General features: G+C 35.4%; 1 protein-coding gene across 3 annotated transcripts; it reads left to right on the top strand.

Moving 5' to 3' along the window:
• The first annotated feature begins 401 nt into the window (after positions 1 to 401).
• On the top strand, positions 402 to 20,081 carry LOC127790412 (uncharacterized). 3 transcript variants are annotated; one of them, XM_052319927.1, is made up of 14 exons: positions 402 to 531; positions 617 to 716; positions 833 to 943; positions 7,387 to 7,484; positions 9,944 to 10,027; positions 10,190 to 10,308; positions 10,462 to 10,534; positions 10,629 to 10,674; positions 11,749 to 11,858; positions 11,963 to 12,070; positions 12,330 to 12,389; positions 17,509 to 17,570; positions 17,854 to 18,166; positions 19,758 to 20,081. In XM_052319927.1, exons 1-14 carry the CDS (start codon positions 445 to 447, stop codon positions 19,968 to 19,970), a joined length of 1,584 nt encoding a protein of 527 aa, XP_052175887.1. In that variant the 5' UTR covers positions 402 to 444; the 3' UTR covers positions 19,971 to 20,081. The 3 variants fall into 3 exon arrangements, with proteins under 3 accessions (XP_052175887.1, XP_052175889.1, XP_052175888.1); XM_052319929.1 differs by lacking the exon at positions 833 to 943; XM_052319928.1 differs by lacking the exon at positions 12,330 to 12,389.
• The last annotated feature ends 1,455 nt before the right edge of the window (positions 20,082 to 21,536 follow it).

The following is a 21,536-nucleotide window of genomic DNA, read 5'->3' as shown; positions in this document are numbered from 1 at the left end:
TAATCATTCCTCATTGAATTTGAACTCATTTTCTCATTGCGGGTCTACGAATCACTGCTAGCTATTTTTCAACGTCAACATTGATCTTTAACCCGAGTGGATGAAATAGAATAGAGTCAATTGATTGTAAAAAAACATAAAAGGATAAAAAGGGGATAATCGAAATTGACTGTAATATTCACTTTTTATTAAATTTATTATTTTTTTGCTAGATTATTAAATTTATTGTTTAATCTTACAAATTCTTATTTAAACCAGGGCCCATAGGCCCAATTTAAGAAAAGAATTATATCATTTTGGGCTTGTTCAGACAAGTTTTCCTTAAAGGCCCATGAAGCCCAATTCTAAGCCCAGAATATTGCAACTCGCTCTCTCCGTTTATTCAGAAACCCTATCAAAACCCTGATTTTCTGGCGGGACGTTGAAAGCTCGAGTCGTCCGTCCATGGCTATTGCCAGAGGGTTTGGATTCTCATTCCGACCCCATTTTCCTCGCCGAACTTCTCTTCTCCACCGCGTTCGAAACCTAAATGTATATTTAGTCAACATTTATGTGTATATACATGTATACCCACAGATTCGTCGCTAAAATCCACTTTACTTTCTGTTGGATTTAGGTTCGGCTCAACCATGTTGCCGCAGTTGAACCAGTAGACGAGCCGGAGAGCTTCGTTAAAGACAATAACGATCAGAATTCGGTTAATTCCAGTAGAAGAGGCACGTGATTTTCGTACTTGAAGAAATGTTTGTAGTAGGAAATGTTGATTTGATTGTTGCGGAGTTGTTTATTGTTTCGTTCTGCTGTTAAAACTTTTGAATTTTTGGGGTTGAAGGCGGTTCTAAGTCGGTGGAATGGAAGAAATTGAGTTCGAAAGACCTTGGAATTAGTAACTCTATGATTACAAAGCCTACAAGAGTCGTTTTGAATGGGCTGAAAAGAAAAGGTACTTATTCAGCGACTCTTCTCGGAAAGAATTAGTGAATTGGTCACATGCTTTGAATTGCAATTGAATGTTGTCCACCCTTATTCCGTTGATACAAAATCTGAGAAGAGAATAATAATTAGGTTGAATATGGCTTAATCCTATGCATGGCTGGGTCTGGCTGATTTTGTAATATTGAACTTGCTTGAAATCTAAATTGATGTGGTCAGGCTCCAATTCTAGAAAATATAGTTACAGCTTCCCGTAGTTTGTCAAACAACCCTTTCCACCAGCTCTTGGCCGAGCAGCACAATCCGTATTGTTTTGGACAATCATGCCTACTTTGAGAACCTAACTTTGCCTTTTCCAGTTAACTTAAATATTATGCCTCTTATTTTCTAGAATATGGTATGAAGTACCCATTATACATGTGCCTCGTGACTTAGTTTTAGTGGAATGTGGTATATAGCATTCACTTACTGAACTGATCTCAAAGCTTAAATGTCTCAAGATTTAGGATCTCACTCACACTTTTAGGAGTCATAAAATTCCATGGTTATTCATGTAACTGAGTAAAATTGTGCTCCTCATGTCAAAAGTCCATGTTTTTACTGCTAAATTTAATAATGAACAGGTTGGTATTGTGTAATACTACGTATTACAAGGGTGCATGTCCTAGTATGAATGGAAATTATTATTTGGAATTTGGAATAACTTGGCAGTTCCATGTGATGCTAATTACAGCTATTCATAGGTTGAAAAGAAAACCTTTTTGAAAGAATATCTAGGGGAAATCAATCATTCACCCGTGAATTATTCATTAGCTTTAGGAGGATATTTATACAAAAAGAAACCTAAAAAATCTCCTAAAAATACTCCTACTTTATAGTTGTAGATAACCTTTATTTAATTTTATAAATACACATTAGATATATCTATAAAACTACTGATATTAGTTGTTGTTGATCTTCTTTAAACTCCTTCTTCATCTAGGACTGCAACCTTATCTAAACTCCTTTTTCATCTAGGAGTTTAGTTCGTGACTTATATCTCGGTTTCTTTCAACACTCCCCCTCAAGCTGGTGAATAGATGCCAATCATTCCTAGCTTGCTTCTTATTTCTTTGAAACCTAGCTTTTGCATTGCTTTAGTCAAGATGTCTGCCTCTTGATCTTTTGTTGGAATATAAGTCAGTTTATATCTCCACTTTCCAGCTCCCCCTTAACAAAATGCTTGTCAATTCGAACATGTTTCATCCAGTCATGTTGAACTGGATTATTTACTATGCTTATAGCTGATTTGCTATCACTATAGAGAACTTTAGGTTCAACTATAGGAATAGATAAATCCTCCATGAGTCTTTCCACCCAAATTACCTCACAAATACTCTGTGCAATAGCTCTATACTCAACCTCAGCACTGCTTCTTGACACAACATGTTGTTTCTTACTCTTCCATGTGATCAAATTTCCCCAAAGCTTAGTACAATACCCTGATGTAGACTTACTGTCTTCAATGGATTCGGCCCAATCTGCATCCGCATAACTCCTTATTCCTCTATCATCGCTTTTCTTGAATAGCATTCCTTTCCCGGGAGTCCCTTTCAAATATCTAAGAATATGATATGCAGCTTCTAGGTGTCTTTTGGTTGGGGAATGCATGAATTGACTGATGATGCTCATTGCATACGTAATATTTGGTTGTGTATGAGATAGATAAATTAATTTTCCTACCAAACGTTGAAATCTTCCAACATCTACCAATTGTTCCTCATTTTTCTCCCTTTTATTTTTCTAGTTAGGCTCTAATGGAGTGCTTACAGGCTTACAACCAAGCTTTCCCGTCTCTTTTAGAAGATTTAAAGTGTATTTTCTTTGAGACAGAAAAATACATTCGTTGCTTCTTGCTACTTCAATTCCCAAAAAATATCTCATCTCTCCCAAGTCTTTTACTTCAAAAACTTCCTTCAGTTGCTGCTTTAACCTTTCTATCTCTTGAGAATTCTCTCTTGTGATGATTATATCATCTACATAGACTATTAGGATAGTTTTCTTACCTTCGCAATCAACTTTTGTAAAGAGAGTGTGATTTGCTTGTCCTTGCTTATATCCTAGGTGATTTAGTGTGTCACTAAACCTTTTGAACCATGCCCTAGGAGATTGCTTTAGACCATACAAGGATTTTTTCAATTTACATACCTTTCCTCTTGTGTCTTTCCTTTCAAAACCAGGGAGAATTCTCATGTAGATCTCTTCTTTCAGCTCACCATTCAAGAAAGCTTTTTTTATGTCTAGTTGATAGAGTTTCCAATCCAAATTCATTGCTAATGACAATAACACCCGGATAGAGTTAAGTTTGGCCACCGGTGCAAATGTTTCCTCATAGTTAAGGCCTTGTGTTTTGAGTAAAATCTTGAGCTACAAGCCTTGCTTTGTATCTATCCACTCTCCCATCTGAGTTATACTTTATGGTAAAAACCCATTTGCTGCCAACTGTGTGCTTTCCATATGGAAGATATTTCCCAGGTGCCATTCTTTTTGAGGGCTAGCATTTCTTCCATAACCGCTTTCCTCCATTTTTCCTCTTGTAGTGCACAGTAAATATCCTTAGGGGCAGCCTTATCATCTATGCCTTTTGTAAATGCCTTGAATTTAGAAGACAATTTTGAATATCCCAGAAATTTAGAAATCGGATACTTAGTGTAGGTTCTGATTCCTTTCCTCCAAGCAATGGGAACATCTAGATCATACTCTTGCTCATGTTGCTGCTACCCTTCTTCTCTATTTCCCTGAATATCAGCCTCCCTTTCAACCTCCTATTTCTGTAATTTTTCTGGACTTACCCTCAGTTCAGATGATATGGATTGCTGCTGAAACTGAGTGTCACGAGGCTTCCTTGAATACACCAATAGTGGTGGTTCAGTTTGAATTTGATCACTCTTCTGGATTTGGTCTCTTTCATTCTCTCCCCCTTGATCAAATTCAGACACATGTGATGGAATTATCGGATTAGAACTAGCGGGAGGAATCAAAGAAGGAGAGTTCAGAATCGGAGGAGTCCAATTGGTAACTTTTTCTGGGTGAGGAGATGGCTGAAAAAATGGCTTGAGTTTCAAGAAAAGATACATCATATGAGATAACAAATTTGTGGGTATTAGGATTGTAGCATTTGTATCCTTGTTGTGTTGGAGAATATCCCACAAAAATGCACTTGATGGCCTTAGGGTCTAGTTTGGATGAAGAGATTGGACTTTGGTGAACAAAAACAATACATGCAAACACTCGAGGGGTAAGGCAGTTTAGCACTCTATCATGGTGAGGGAAAACGTTAATAAGGACAGCCAAAGGAGTCCTAAACTTTAAGACTTTGGAGGGTAGGCGATTGATGAGATAAGCTGAAGTTAATATGGCTTCCCCCCAATATGAACTTGGAACAGAAGTAGTAAACATCATGTCCCTTGCTGTTTCAAGTAGGTGACGATTTTTTCTTTTAGCAATTCCATTTTGTTGGGGGTTATAGGGATATCAGGTTTGGTGAATGATACCATGCTCAATTAAATATGAATTAAACTCATTGGAGAAGTATTCTCTTCCATTATCGGTTCTCAAGACATGGATTGAGGTTTGAAACACATTCTTGACCATGTGATGAAACTTTTTGAATATCGAAAATTCTTCAGATTTTTCTTTCATTAAAAATACCCAGTACACCCTTGTATGGTCATCAATAAAAGTGATGAACCATTGTGTATTAGTGAGATTTGAGGTGCGAGATGGCCCCCAAATATCACTATGGACTAGGTGAAAAGGTGGAAGGAGTATAAACATGATTAGGGTGAGATTTTCTGGTCTGTTTTGCAAGAATACACTGCTCACAAGACAAATTGTGAGTTTTATTGCTATATAAAGAGGGATACAAGAATTTAAGATATTCAAAACTTGGATATCCTAATCGCTGATGCCATAACATAATGTTTGAATCTGAAACAAGAGCTAAAGAATATAAAAATTGAGACCTAGATGCAGTAGAATGATCATGCCTTGATGTTTGATAAAGCCCTCCTCTCATCTCAGCATTGCCAATCATCTTCCCCGAAGATAGATCTTGGACAACACAAGAAGATTTGGAGAATATTACACAACAATCCCTGTCATTAGTCAATTTGCTTACTGAAATTAAGTTACACTGCAAGTTTGGGACATAGAGAACTGATTTAAGCATTAGGCCTCCTATCACAGCTGTTCTTTTTCCCTTTGCCAAGGATATAGTACCATCAACCATAGAAACATTCATAGGTTTATCACATAATTCAAAATTGGACAACAAATATAGAGAACTTGTCATATGGTCTGAGGCACCCGTATCTATGATCCAACTGCTAGTAGGAATTCTTTGAGATACAAGAGAGTGTGCAATATTACCTTTTGTGACTAAGGAAGCCACAGAAGTAGGATTATCTGCATTCTCAGTTTTGAACACTTGGGATTGACTGATTAATTGTTGCAAAACCTCCAGCTGATTTACAGTAAGAGTAAAAGATGTTGAATTTCCCTTCTCGACTTCTACCATATAGGATGATTGGCCTGCTGTATGTCCTCATTTTCTTTGATTTTTAGGTTTCCAATTTGTTGGTTTTCCATGGATTTTCTAGCAAGTCTCTCGAGTATGATAAGGTCGATTGCAATGATTGCACCATTGTTTTTCTCTTGCAGTCTCTCCTTTAGAGGATAAAGGAGTCTTGCCCTTAAAAGTGTTTAAGGTTGATGCAGGGGAATAGATTTCATTGATGGGATGTCCGAACTCTAGGAGCATAACTTTCTTCTTACTTTATTCCCTCCTAACTTTAGCAAACACTTCCCTGATGGTTGGGAAGGGTTTCATCCCTAGCAACAGACCCCTAACTTCATCTAACTCTGAATTTAAGCCATGAAGGAAATCAAAAACTCTCTCCTTCTCCATCATCTTACCATATTTTCTACTATCTGCTGTGCACTCCCATTTGATCTCATAAAAGAGATCCATCTCTTACCACAAAGCTGTTAAAGTATTGAAATATTCAATAACCGAGTTTGTACCTTGTTTTGTGGTTCGAATAAGAGATCTAACTTGAAAACATTGGGTAGAATTCTCTAGATCAGAATATATTTCTTGGACAGTCTTCCATATCTCACAAGTTGTCTTGTAGAAGAGATATGTCCTACCAATTTTAGGCTCCATTGAATTTACTAACCAAGCCATAACAATGGCATTCTCGGCTTCCCATATACTTGAACCAGCAGACTGTGTACTTGGTCTCGCCACATCACTAGTTAAGTAGCCTTCCTTGCCCTTGCCTCTAACCACCAACAGGACTGATTGGAACCACTCTCAAAAATTGGTTCCATTCTGTTTATGTTGTGTAATTTGAAGAGAAGGATTCTCCAAGGCTGTCGTGAAAGATGAAGCTGTAGGAAGAGTCCTTGCCGGAGGAGGATTAGAGGTTGTTACCTCACAGCTGGAATCATCGACCATCTTGGAGACTCAATCTGTCTACTTGGGATGGTTTTAAGAAAAATCAGGCCAACAAGAACTTGGCTCTGATACCATGAAAGAATATCTAGGGGAAATCAATCATTCACCCGTGGATTATTCATTAGCTTTAGGAGGATATTTATACAAAGAGAAACCTAAAAAATCTCCTAAAAATACTCCTACTTTACAGCTGTAGATAACCTTTATTTAATTTTATAAATACACATTAGATATATCTATAAAACTGCTGATATTAGTTGTTGTTGATCTTCTTTAAACTCCTTCCTCATCTAGGACTGCAACCTTATCTAAACTCCTTCTTCATCTAGGAGTTTAGTTCGTGACTTATATCTCGGTTTCTTCCAACACTTTTCACTATCTATCGTCTCTCCTTAGGCAACATAATTAGTAATGAGTAAATCGACACATGTCTACTTTGAGAACCTTGAACTGGCCTTCTCATCTGCCTTATACTTTGACTATTATAATTCATTGATATAAGGTATGATGTACACTACTGATTATCTCTTATCATCTATACTGCAAATATTTCAATAGTCTTGCTGTAACTTTATCTCACAATTTGGCAATCAACAATTTTGGTGCAACATGCATACAAAATTTAGAACTTCTTTAATTAACTAAGAAATAGTCTCCTCTAGGTAATACAGGCCATATTTGTATCAACCTCAAATTTCTAGGCCAGTGATTTTGCATCATCAAGATTTTAAGCTTCAAATCATGTACAAGTTTTTCCTATGCAAAACTAGTGCTTGTTGGATTTGGCGCTTTGTCAATATTTTACATTCCTAACTCCTATGCCTACCGCAGAACTGAATTGGATGCTGTATTCGCCTTAATTTTACCATTTCTCCTCTCATTGATGATGTTGTTGATTTCCACTATCCAATAATGATTGCTTTGCCTCCCCCCTTTTTGTTGTGGACATGTAGGATTTGATGTTTACCTTGTGGGAGGTTGTGTACGCGATCTTATTCTAAAGCGAACTCCAAAGGACTTCGACATAATCACCTCTGCTGAGCTTAAGGAGGCTAGTATTATCCCTTCATGTTTCTTTTAGGCAAATTGATATCTTGTTTCTTCGTACTATGATTTTAGAAAATGTTATCCACCCATAAAACTTGACTATTAACTTACCTTCTTTCTTGGTTGTGAAAGTATCGATGAACACTTTTTTAGCTTTATAGTGTTGTACTTGCATAGCCTTGTACACAGGTATTAGCTTTCTTGAGTTGCACCTTGTAGGGCTGTATGTATACCTAACACATGAATAAAATATTTATCACTTTTTGTCTCTTCTTCAGAACGTGGTATTAGTGCCGCTAAAGCTACAACAATTGTAACCCTAACCCTAATTCTTAACCAACCATCGTCACCACCACCATTTGTCGCTGGCAACCAAACCTTAATCCTTAGCCAGTTGCCTCTGCGCTGCTGTTACTATCCACTGCCAGTCGTCCATCTCTCTCCAACAAGTCATGCCTCTGTTGTGCCTTATGCTCTCTCTACTGCTATCAGTTGCTATCAGACTTGCAACACCCATCTGATTAACGACCTGTTTGACGACCATTTGTTCTTTGTTACTTAACGACCCATTGACCTTCAGATTTGTGACTTCTAAATCTGCAACTTGTGTCCTTCGTTTTGTCCCTTCTTCTTCATGTGTGACCTTCAGATTTCACTCAGTCAGTTGTGGTCTTTGGTCAATTTTCCTTTAGATCTGGTTTGGGGTTGTTCTTGGTTGCTTATTCATTTGCTTTAGTTTGTGAGATATGGCATTGTCCAATCCTGATGCATCAACTCCTGGAGTAGTGAGTTTATCTTCACCTATGAATGTTCTTGTGATTGTGTTTTCATTTTCTGGTATTTCTGCCATTTCTGTTGAAAATTTGATGGTCAAGAACTATTTATCATAGTCAACCTCTGTTCAGATGTGGTTTTAAGGATACAATGTGAGTGACCGTCTAAGTATGAAGCTCTCTGACATCGTTAAGTCTGGTAGGATTGTATGGGATCACATGGATGTACAGTTGGTTACATTGTTGTAGCATCAATAGATGTCGAGTTAATCCCATTATTTCATGTCTATGAGAATTGTTTTGACATTTTATCCCATGCTCAACAGTTATATACTAATAATATTGTACACTTATACTATATAATTAGTAATGTGTTTTATCTTCAGAAAGGAGATTCAAATATGGCTACATACTTGGGTCGTATTCAGTTTGCTTTGGCATATTTTAATGCAATGCTCCTTGTTACTACTAATCTTACAGAGCAAAAGAAACAAGGGACAAATTGTTTATGGTGCTTACCCTCGCAAGTCTTGTGGTTGATGTGGAGGCTGTTTGTACCCAGAATTTAGGTTGTCCAGCTATACCTACTATGGAAGAGGTGTTTGCTTGAATTCTACATAGCACACACACTTTTTTTTGATGTTTCACTTAGAGAGTGATCCATGCTTGCCTCTAAGACTCATGGATCTTCTTCCGAGATTGGATCTACAAGTGGTCGTGGTAAGGGTGTTGGGCATTGTCGGATTGGTAAGCCGCCCTATTGTAACTATTATTATCACCCTGGTCATTATAAGGATACTTATTATGCACTCCATGGTCGGCCTCGTACGGCTAATGTTGTAGTTCCTGACAGTTCGGAAGTGCAATCAATGGGACCTGATACTTCTCATACTAAGAGATTGACTCCTACATACTCAATCTCTGCTAAGGAGTTAGTAGAGTATCGTCAGTTGTAGGCGGCTTGTTAAGCTTCTTCTCCTACATCTTCTGTTGCCCAGGCCTCTTTTCCTTCTGCCCAATCATCTTTTGGTAATCCTCATATATGTCTTACTCATGCTCCACTTAGTCCTTGGATGATTTTACTCTCTATCAGTTTTGATTTTTAAAAATCTTATGGGTGATTGTTGTATTTTAAGCTTTGGAATGTAGTTGCAGAAGAAAATTGATTATGCAATCTGTAAGTTCTTGATTCATCTCATGATTTTCGAATCTAAGCATATTCATTTTGCCAAAGGAGAATGTTGGAATAAGTTATCCAAAAAAAGCACAAAACATACAGAAGGAGGAGAATGTTTTTGTATATCCTTGTGCAGTAACAGGTTGACTGTAATTTGCATGATTGAATAATAAATTTGACATGCTATTATCACATTGTTAACCAGTCAGCATCAAATTATGCAAAATGATTTGACAAAGCAATTTATGCTGCTGAGTTTAAAAGGCACCCTATGCATGATGCCCGTAAATCACTTCTCTAAATGTGGAGAATGTTCTGAACATCTTTTCATGATCAGATTCTTCTGCAACATAACTAGAAAGAGCCTTGGTCTTTATCAGCATCAATCTTCCGGAGTCAAATTAATTTGAAGTTGGCTGAACTAATTCTTATATCATGTATCTATAGAATGCCATACCTATTACCTTTATTTGGGCTTTTAAAACATGATATAATGATTACTATAATGTGCAGGTAGTGAGAACATTTTCTCGATGTGAAATAGTTGGACGACGGTTTCCCATCTGCCATGTCCACATTAAGAACATGATTGTGGAGGTTTGCAATTTTCTATCCTTATTTCATGTTTCTTTATCATTTGTACAAGTTAACTTGGCCGTGAATCGTCTTAATGCTCTCCTTTAGTGAATCATCTTAAGATTTCTATTGAAATTTGAAAATGTTTTGTGATGTATGAGTTGGATCTTCTTGGTTGATTAGGTATCAAGTTTTAGCACCCGTGCCTCGTCCAGTTTTTCCTTCGAAAGTCCTATGGATTGTGATGATAAGGATTACATCCGCTGGAGAAATTGCTTGCAGCGCGATTTTACAATAAATGGGTTGCGAATCTGACCCTCCTACTTCAAAGTTCAGACTATTTTGCTTTAATTTTTTTTTGTTGATTTCCATGGTGTAAAGATATGTGGATTTCTTTCTTTCTTGTTCTTTTTAATTCTTACATATTCTTTTTTTTTTTTTCTCCAATTCTTAAGGTTGATGTTTGATCCATATGCAAATTTAGTGTATGACTACATGGGAGGAGTGGAAGATATTAGAAAAGCTAAAGTATGAAATATTTGTAGTGTATTTTAACCTATTAGCTTGCATTGCACTTGTGCCCAACATTTCATATTCTTACAACATTTCCTTTTTGTCTTAGGTGCGAACTATAATTCGTGCAAGTCTTTCCTTTCTAGAGGATTGTGGTGAGCTCTTTTTGGCAAGTTGTCCCTGCAAATATTTTAAAAAAGTATGTTTTCTGTTACTTTTGTTGAAACCTAAAACATCAGTGCCTCAAGTACCAACTAAAAGTGGAGGGCAGGGGGCCACAAAAAATGTATATGCCAGAGAGCAGAGATTGTTGGAAGCTCCTCTCCTCAAGTACCAACTAGAAATGGAGGGCATGGGACTGCCAAAAATGAATGTGCCAGGGATTGTTGAAAGATATTCTCATATTTTCCCATTTTCTCTCTAGACATGAGGGCTTAAAGAAAATTGAAAATAGAAGTAAAAAGGAGTAGCAGTCATGAAGAGGTGCAGCGATTTGAAGATTTTGTTTGCATAATTTTGGGTAAATTACATAAATGGTCACTGAACTTAAGGTCAGGGCACAAAAAGGTTATTGACTTTTAATTTGTTGCAAATCAATCACTGTATTTTGATTTTGTTATATTTTCAATCACACACACTAACAGAATGCTGACATAGCAAAATATCCTAGAATATTCTGCCACGTCAGAAGCCCAATCAACAAAACTTGGTTTTTATTCCACCTCATCACCCGATCCATCCAAACTTGAGCCACCCATTAAAAACACTGTTTAACACTTTGCCTCTAACCCTCCTTTGTAAACAAACCTTCTAAACCTAAAATTGAAACTAGGAAGAGATCAAAGAAGAGATTGAACAAACAAACCCGGCCCAATCAACATTTCTTTGTTCAAACATCAAGGATATTGTTTTAAACCTCAAGGGTATCAAATGCATTTTTCCCATATATAAATTTTCTGACATTTTTAATCCTGAAATTGTGAAATGGATTGAAAAGGAGGAATACCAGCTCCGGTCTTCTCTTTTTATAATGTAGACAACTGAAACCACTAACTCTATCTGTTCACTTTTTTTGGAGATATAACCCAAATGTATTTGTGTCATAATCAAAATCAACATGGTTGCCACCCTCATTATCCATCCTCTTCTTGGAAAATATTGTTATAAATATCATTGTTTCAGTCCTAAATATTTTTTTATTTGAGAACACAGTGTATTCTATTTTGCAGCTCGAATTCTACGTGCTATGAGGATTGCTGCCCGTTTAGGATTCCGCTTTACAAGGGAGACAGCCCAAAGTATAAAAAGTTTATCATGTTCAGTTCTAAAGCTTGACAAGGTATGTTAAAAACTCCTCGTACTCATTTATACTTTTATCCTTTCTGCTTTGTTGTAAAAGGAAAATGTCCCTGGTGATGTTTTCCTCTCCCCCAAATGTGCCAGGGAAGGATTCTCATGGAAATGAATTACTTGTTAGCATATGGTTCTGCTGAAGCTTCATTGAGGTTATTATGGAAATATGGTCTTCTTGAAATACTTCTACCAATCCAGGTATGGAATTTGACTTTTAAGTTTGGAGTCTGGTTCTTGCTCTACATTTGTTGCTCTCAGCCTGGCCTTGCTTCTGCTTGAAGATGCCGCTTCCTCCTCTGTCTCTTTGAGATGTAATCTTTCTAAAAGTTGTATCTGTTCTATTTTGTCGCTTTCTTTGTAAGCCTTGCCTTTTTGGATGTTGGTTAATCCCTCTCGTATGTATTTATCCAACCAGCAGCAAAGAAAACTACATGTTTTATGTTGCTTTATCTTGCAGGCAGCATATTTTGTTCAGCAAGGTTTTAGGAGACGTGACAAAAGATCAAACATGCTTTTAGTAAGTTCAAATGGAGGTATTTCAAAATTTGTGACAATTATGGATACCAGACAACCTAACTTTTTTCACTTAATGAACCCTTTCCTGCTCAGAAAAGAATTGGAAGTTGTTTGGCACATATTTAAGGTTATAGGCCTGACGACTTCTATATAATTACTTAAAATGCTACAACTGGAGGATCGAAAATTTTTCAGGTTTTATTTTGATTTGTCAAATGAACCATCTAGCCAGAATACCATGCCTCTGCATCCACTTCATATATAAAAATGCCATCTTAGGGAGTGCATTTTGACTTTAAAAAAATTGAATTGTTATGGAAGGGTTTTTGATTTTCAACAAGGTTCAATTTTATTGTATTTAGTTAGTTTGTTTTGCTTGTGGACTGAATCTTCTATCAGTACAAACACAGAATGGTATCCTTGTGTATCATCTCTATGTGTTCTAGGACTAAGCCCAACATCCAGACAGACAACCAGGATCGATTGGGAGTAGACTGAAACACTCAACACTGAGCTTGGCTTGTGGAAATAAATTAAAATGCTTACTTAAATATGTAAATCTCTGAAAATTCAATGTCATTAGCTAAATTTAGGCGTCATCTTATTTAGAAAAAGATATCAGGCCTTTTGTATTTTTTTCATGTTGTAGTTATAAATGAAGGAGTTTCTAAAATTGCATTCTTATTGAAGAAGATTTTAATAACATACCAAGTAGGTCATTTTTGGCCACAAGTTAATCAAAACCCTGTAGCCCAATTTATTTTGAAAACACCCAGCTTTTTTTCATATTTCCTGTGTTTCTTCTGAAAGTAATAACTAATAAGTGAACAACTTGAAAAATTCTTATCACTGTGGTGTAGGCTGTGCTAATTAGAAGATATGAAATGTGTTTTCTGAAATGTTAGTTCTAGTGAAATTCAGTGTTTTATAGTTTTTTATTTGGGTAAATTACCAAAAAAATGCTGAACTTTTGACTTAGTTTCAAATTTCAATTTTATAATGAATTTTTAATTTTTTCAATAGTATATTAAACTTTGTGTTTAGTTTCAATTTGTAATACTGTAACTATTTTATGCATGCATGCATGCATATAAACATATATAAACAAAACAAATATATTAATCTTGTCCATGTTAGACATTAATCCTGTCCACATCGTAGTTGTTGAATCGAGATTTAAATCGAGAATTGAAATCCTTATTTTATGAATTGTGAATTGAGAATTGAATCGAATCGTAAAATTTGATACACATTCTCAATTATAACAATAAATAATATATATCTATAAAAAATAAATAAAATATATTTGCTAAGTTTAAAATGATACCAAAAGTATATTTGTTGCCTTTAAATTCAAATTGCATGAAACCACTTTCAAAATAACAAGCTAGAACAACAACAACAACAATATATCCAGCCTTTATCCCACTATGTGGGGTCGGCTACATGAATTCCAGATTTCTATGTGGGTTACGCCCCAACAGATGGTTTGTCTAGAATTCCTATTTGGATCCAACTAGGTTTTATGTTGGCTGTTAGCTACCTAACGCAACCCTCCTCCTTTATTCGGACTTAGAACCGGCAATGGATAACATCCACTGGCGGAGTAATGATGAAATGAAGTTTCAACACCATCTTCATAGAAGTTTCATGAGATGGTGGTGAATGAAGATAATTGATATAGTTGTGTTCCATTACTTAGTTGACATGATGAAACCAACAAGTACAATATGGAAACACAACAGAAAATAACAAGCTAGAAAAAAAAAAAAAACCCTACAAGTATTAGGCTACTAATAAACTCCATTGTCCATAATCTTCACTAGTTATCAATCATTTTCAAGTTCAAGAGCATCATCATCTTCATCATCTTCTTTGTCTTCAAACATAATCAAATCCACTTGCTCTCCATCCTCTACATATTCCACACCATCAATCATTTCTAAATTCAATTCTTCTTCCACTTTGTCTTCAACAACTTTTCCTTTTCTATCTAGCTTCAAGTTCGTTGGCCCCATATTATATACTATAACATATTATAATTCAACTCAAACTTACACAAACACATTAACTTAGTTTTAGAAAGTAGGAAACTATAAAGTATAGATATATACCTCTTTTATTATTACTTGGTTGAATACCTCCATCATCTTCAAAGCATTCATTAGCATCCATCCAAGAATTATCCTGGGGTAAACAAGGGTTTTCTTGTTTAGTCATCTCCATTCATCATCGGACTCCATATCACTCAAACAAATAGGATCATAATTTTCACCTCTTTTCTCCCTCTTGGCTTGCCTCAATTCAAGTTGAATGTTATACTTCACAAAGACAAGAGCATTTAATCTTTGTTGTTCCAAACGATTTCTCTTTTTAGAATGGACATGCTCAAATGTGCTCCAATTTCTTTTACATCCCATAGCACTACATGTGAGACTTAAGACTCGTATGGCAAGGTCTCGTAACTCTTTGCATTCTTCCCCACCATAAAGCTAAGATAGAAAAATAGAAAACGAATTAATCTAATTAGTTTGAAGGAGCTAGCAATTGAAATTTGAAAATGCAAACTTTAAATTAAAGTAATACTCCGCTGCTTCTTGTCTCTTGTTAAAGTAGCCGTGCTCATCCCAAACAAGACTCAAAATTGATGAGCAATTAGAAAAGTTTACAAAAGGAGAAGCTCAAAATTGATGAGCAATTATAAAAGTTTACGAAAGGAGAAGGATTGTTTGCCATGAGCATGGCTACTTTAACAAGAGACAAGAAGCAATGGGGTATTATTTTAATTTAAAGTTTGCATTTTCAAATTTCAGTTGCTAGCTCCTTCAAACTAATTAGACTAATTCGTTTTCTATTTTTCTATCTTAGCTTTATGGTGGGGAAGAATGCAAAAAGTTACAAGACCTTGCCATACGAGTCTTAAGTCTCACATGTAGTGCTATGGGATGTGAAAGAAATTGGAGCACATTTGAGCACGTCCATTCTAAAAAGAGAAATCATTTGGAACAACAAAGATTAAATGCTCTTGTCTTTGTGAAGTATAACATTCAACTTGAATTGAGGCAAGCCAAGAGGGAGAAAAGAGGTGAAAATTATGATCCTATTTGTTTGAGTGATATGGAGTCCGATGATGAATGGAGATGACTAAACAAGAAAACCCTTGTTTACCCTAGGATAATTCTTGGATGGATGCTAATGAATGCTTTGAAGATGATGGAGGTATTCAATCAAGTAATAATAGAAGAGGTATATATCTATACTTTATAGTTTCCTACTTTCTAAAACTAATTTAATGTGTTTGTGTAAGTTTGAGTTGAATTCTAATATGTTATATTATATAATATCGGGCCAACGAACTTGAAGCTAGATAGAAAAGGAAAAGTTGTTGAAGACAAAGTGGAAGAAAAATTGAATTTAGAAATGATTGATGGTGAGGAATATTTAGAGGATGGAGAGCAAGTGGATTTGGCTATGTTTGAAGACAAAGAAGATGATGATGCTCTTGAACTTGAAGATAAAGATGATTGATAACTAGTGAAGATTATGGACAATGGAGTTTATTAGTAGCCTAATACTTGTAGGTTTTTTTTTTTCCTAGCTTGTTATTTTGAAAGTGGTTTGGTGTAATTTGAATTTAAAGGCAACATGAATATATTTTTCGTATCATTTTAAACTTAGCAAATATATTTTATTTATTTTCTATAAATATATATTATTTATAGTTGAAATTGAGAATGTGTATTGAATTTTACAATTTGATTCGACTCACGATTTATAAAATAAGGATTTTGATTTTCAATTCAACAACTATGATCCTGTCCACAGCAATGTTTAACTGCACAACTAAATGGAGGTTATAGTATTACAAAATTGAAACTAAGCAAAATGTTTGGTATATTATTGAAAATTCATTATAAAATTGAAACCGAATGTAAAATTCAGTATGCTATTGAAAAAAATTGAAAGTTCGTTATAAAATTTAAACAAAGCAAAAAATTTAGCATTTTTTCTGTAATTTACCCTTTTTGTTTTTGTTTTTCTACTTTTCTTTATTTCTTTTTGCTGAGTTGCAATGTGGATTGGAGAGGGGTCTGGAGAGGGTTGTATTTGCACGTAGCCTTCCCCTTGCTTTTTTCCAAGATTCCACAACTTAGATAAGATTAAATTGGAAGTCAAGGTATTTGTGCTCAAATACAAATCTGGGTTCTGCTCGGCATAAAACTCATTTGTGGGCTGACCATGTAACTGTGTGGGTTCTCAAAATATATATTCGGTGGTATAGTTTAAACTATATTCAGGAGTACAAGCTTTTCTTCTGTTAGTGTATGAAGATGTTAGTTACTGCTACCAGATCTAGCAACTATAATCACAGAAACTATACTGTGAGTTGACTTCATAAATATACTCAGTAATATTGATTTAACTGTAAATATCTGCCATCATCCGGACAACTGTTTGTTTTGAGTTATCTGGAATTTACAAACTCTTCTTCTGTTGGCGTGTGAAGATGTCTGCTTAGTGTTACGAGATGTAGAAACCATATCATATAAATGATACTGTGAGTTTAGGGAGGGAGGCATCCCAGTTGTTTTACGGGCTGACCTCACCAAGATGTTTTTTGTTTTACTGCATAAAGACACAAAACATATTTAAAGACATGTGACAAAAAATTATTTTAGAGAATCAACAAATAAAAATGGAGTCCTGGCTGTTAGAAAATAATGTAAAATAAAAATGTCATGTGACCATACAAGGCAAATTATGTTTTAGCTAAAATCTTATCCACCAAAAGAGTACAGCCTTCACTCTGTTCCACTAACATGACCAGCTTCTGGTTGTCAGCTGATGTGGATGCCCTATTCTTGTTTCTAGCATTGAGTTTCGATTGAGACGATAAACTTTATTGTGTGATGAATATAATGCTTTAAAACTTCCTGGGATTGTCTTATTATGATTGTTATTGACACCTGGCTATCAGTGTCATCATGCATTCCAAACCACATTTTTTCCCTCATTCCCTACAGTGATATTACCAAAATCAAGGGCCTGAGGGAATTGATATAATTTAATACTTGGGTTTAATTTTGTTGGATTAATCTATCCTGTGATTTTATCTGCAGTCTTTGCTTTCTAACATGGACAAACTTTTGGCACCTGACACACCTTGTCACAGTAGCTTGTGGTAAGATTGCTGCTAACAGTGGTTGCTTCTATTTGATTATTTGTAATTAGACGCTTGTTTGGGATTTTATAGTTACATGAGTGAATATGAGATCTGAAATCTACTTGATGCTTGAAAATAATGTCTCCCGTTTGATCCTTTTGCATTTACTTTTAGAAGTTTGCTCGATTAATATCAAAACAGGCTGCATTTTTGTACCTTTATTACATAATCATGATCAAATATTTATAACCTGCCTGATTAAGGGTTACTCTTTTAAATCAAGCTAAACTTGTGACTACAGGGTTGTTATCTTAGCATTTCATAAAGCGCTCTCAGACCATCCTAGAGATCCTTTGGTGGTTGCTGCATTTAGCCTTGCGGTTTACAATGGTGGAGATGTGTCAGAAGCTATAAACATAGCTAGGAAGATCTCTATACCATGTGAAATGAGCTTTTATGAATTGTTGCAACCCCAGAAGATGGGCTTCAAGGTGTTAAAAGATGAGGTTATGGATCTGGCTTCATCAGTTAAATGTTTTCTGACTAACATGACTGATGAATATTTTGTCTCGCAAGCAATGTCCATGTATGACAAAGCACCATTCTCAAATTTGGTAAGTGTTCGCTCTCTCAGAAAAAATCAGTTCACTTCCATCCAAGTGACCAAAATATTTTGATTTCCTTGGAGGACGACATAAAACTTTAGTGGGCAACCAACACTCCAGTGTTTCTGAATGAAGCATTCTGAAGTATACCAAAACTCATTGAAACATTATATAAAATACTCTGAAATAATGATGTCTTTACATTGTAAGAGGATTAATATAAAAGTTCATTATAAGAATAGTTTGAGAATAAAAATATAAAAATCTTAAGATATATATGAGGAAGTTTGACAAGGTATAAAGTAGTGGAGAGATATAAAATAGAAAAGATTTTGGGCATTATTTATTCTTACAAGCAAATACCTTCTTTATAGGAATGTTGTGTTCAATTTTTTTTTTCCCCCTCAATCAGACTGGTATTCACAATCTAGGTCTTTTATGAGTTCTATTCTAGAACTATCAACAACTTTTGTTTCCAAGTTCTTAGTATTCATTATCCTCCATTGAATTTTATTCTTAATGTTATTGAGGAAAAAACAAACAAAAAAATAGGGGAAAATCAACCGTGTTTCACTAGATACCTCCAATCATTGAATTTTGTAGTAGTTTACAAATTGTCATGTTATTGTTAGCTTTCATTTAGTTTCATTCTTATTTACATTTACTGTTTTCCTCATGTCCTTGAACATTTCTGTTTTCAAGCAATACCAACACAACACATGAAAATGATATTTTGATCTTCTCTCTCTCCCTCGTCCTCCTTTCTTCTAGTACACTACATGTTAGGTTACAGTTTGCATCGAATAACTTGCTGAATACCAAGTCAGGGTGCTATGGAACTCTTACCCTTTTTATTTTTTACTTGAGCACAAACTATTACTCAATGCTGCTAAGATTGAACAGAGCACACTATACATGATTTTTTCTATTGAAAATGCTATAGTTTTTTGTTTTTTTTTCTTTCCGAAGCTATTCCTTGACAAGTTGACACTACTAAAAAAATTTTCATTAATCAGCCTGCATTTTCTGTATCTTGTCCCCCTAGATTAGGTGTATATCTGTAGCTATTCAGATATAGGAATCTGGCATGCAAAATAGAATTAACACTTGTTTGCCATTGTCAAACAAGCATCCTGGCATGGAGAATCATTTGCTATTAGAAGAAGCAGTTGGATGCCATTATCAAAAGAACATTCCGGCACGAAGAATCATTTGCTATTATTTTAAACCAAGAGGCACATGATATGAGAACCTCATTTCTTGATGCAAGTTTGAAAACAGACTCGGTTGTTTTTTACCATCTTTCTGCAATCCCTGGGAACTGCTCTATATTTCATGGAATGTATTTATGATTAGCTGATTCCATTCAAGAGAAAGATCAAACTCATCCATCCTTAGCATGCTGCATGTTTAGAATATTCAAAAATGAGAAAAATAACATATCAAACAGTAATCCTACCTTGTTGGGTTGGCTACATGAATTCTAATACGCCAATCATCTTCCGTGAGTTTCTCCACTGCTTGGTCTATTGACATCGACTTTACTAGGAAGTGCTCTGGTAAGATAGGCTGTACTTATTTTTCTGTTCGTTTTTTGCAGGTTTTTATACCGCTAGGACTGTACTCAAGAGCGTGTAGGATTTTTGAGTGTGCAATGGAGGGTGGTAAAGAAAAGGGTTTTGTTCCTAAACAAGGAAGAGAGATCGATTATGAGTTGCTCGCTGAAGGTAACTTGAAGGAAGTTCGACATGTGTTTGCACGGGTTGTTTTTGATACTGTATTCCCTATAAACTCAGGACGTGATGATAGCTAGAGAAGTTTAAGTTTCATGGTACAGAGAAATAAAAAAAAGAAAAAATAGCGCTGTGCCAAACATAAATTGAAATGACAAGAAATATATATTGATCATTCTTATTCTTTAGTACTTGAATGTGCAGCAGATGCAAGTCTTTTGTTTACAATTTTGGCAAACTGACCCCTGGCACCGGCAATCACGCGATTCTCAGATGCCCAAATAAACAGGCCATCCCGAAAATTTGGCCAAACAGGTCACCCCGTCAAGGACAAATGCCACAAGATTTGGTACAGACACAGGCATGGGATCAACTTAAATTCTTCATTACCAAGCATTTGGGCGCTCAATTTGCAACGCCCCGCTAATCTACTTAAATATTCAGTTATAACTCTTATGACAAGCACGATCAGCTGTTTACTTTTTCTTCATTTTTCCATGCTCTCAAAACGCTTTCTACCCAAGATTATAACTAATTTTAACCATCTAAGCCCTTTTTGGGAAGTCACAAATAAATCCTTTTAATTTCCTACCACACCTACCCCTACCAGAGACATTTATGGGTAGCTCTGGTTTGACCCGATCCGATATCTTGGTGACTCCCGAACGTCATCATATATAAATTGTTAAATTACTAATATAAGTTTTTAAAATTTGAGGGATATTTGAAGTGCCTATGAATTACGAAAATACAAAACTATTTTTTTTGATGGATGAGAAAAGCTCACAATTTAGTTTGTGAGCCTCAATTTTGTTCTACAGTTCTCTTGCCCTATGTTTTCTCCATTAATTGACAGGTAGCTAATTTCAAGTTGAAGTTCCGGTGAGGCATCAGTCCTTAAAACCCAGTCTACTACCACCTGCTGATTGATTGCAGGAGAGGTTGACCTGACCCTTTAGAATGTGTTAAATGAGCTTTGGCCAATTGCAACAAGTAGTACGGAAATCACATGGTCAAATAATGAGGTCTATGGAAATGGGTGTTTGCATTGAAAGATAGGTATTTTCTGTCAAAGGTGAAACTCATAAAGAATAAACTCTCTCTAATCAAAAGAAAAACTATGTTTGGAAACTTAGAATATGGGATCACCTTTTTGGATTTGCTAATAATGCCTCGCACTTATGGACCAATAACTAAAATTGTAAAAATAGACTCTAATTGTTTCTCTAATAAACTCGAACTTGAGACCTTTTTTATTAATAATGTTCACACTTATTACTTAATTATCATTTTAAATGGTGCATAAAGTTATTTCTTCCACATTTTTATCAATCATTATAGAAAGAGACTAATCAAATGTAATAGTAAAATTGCATCTATATAACTATTACTATTGCAACTTTTGTAAACATGTTAAATGAGTGCATTAATTAGCAACAAACAATACGACATCTTATCTTGCGATAGAGATCTGACGGTTGGAGCAGCAGCAGCCATGATTCTGACATCATTAACATATCAAACAACAACAAATTAACAGGTTCATGGAATTACATGAATCAAAATTTAACATTGACTATCACATGGTGCGTCGACTGTGTGACTATAATATACGAATGAATGCCATTTGTTTTTCTATCTAAATA

The sequence above is a fragment of the Diospyros lotus genome, chromosome 14, assembly GCF_014633365.1.
Source record: "Diospyros lotus cultivar Yz01 chromosome 14, ASM1463336v1, whole genome shotgun sequence".
In the NCBI taxonomy this organism is placed as follows: domain Eukaryota; kingdom Viridiplantae; phylum Streptophyta; class Magnoliopsida; order Ericales; family Ebenaceae; genus Diospyros; species Diospyros lotus.
The sequence above is the reverse complement of the archived record's forward strand: the minus strand, read 5'-3'. Positions and strand labels throughout refer to the sequence as shown.

What these genes read in the sequence shown, in the direction of transcription:
- LOC127790412 (XM_052319927.1), top strand. Translation starts at nt 445, where the DNA reads ATGGCTATTGCCAGAGGGTTTGGATTCTCATTCCGACCCCATTTTCCT. An exon ending in TTCCTTTCTAGAGGATTGTG is followed by an intron (nt 10,675 to 11,748) that starts GTGAGCTCTTTT and finishes TCTATTTTGCAG; the next exon opens with CTCGAATTCTACGTGCTATG. An exon ending in AAAGATCAAACATGCTTTTA is followed by an intron (nt 12,390 to 17,508) that starts GTAAGTTCAAAT and finishes TTTTATCTGCAG; the next exon opens with TCTTTGCTTTCTAACATGGA.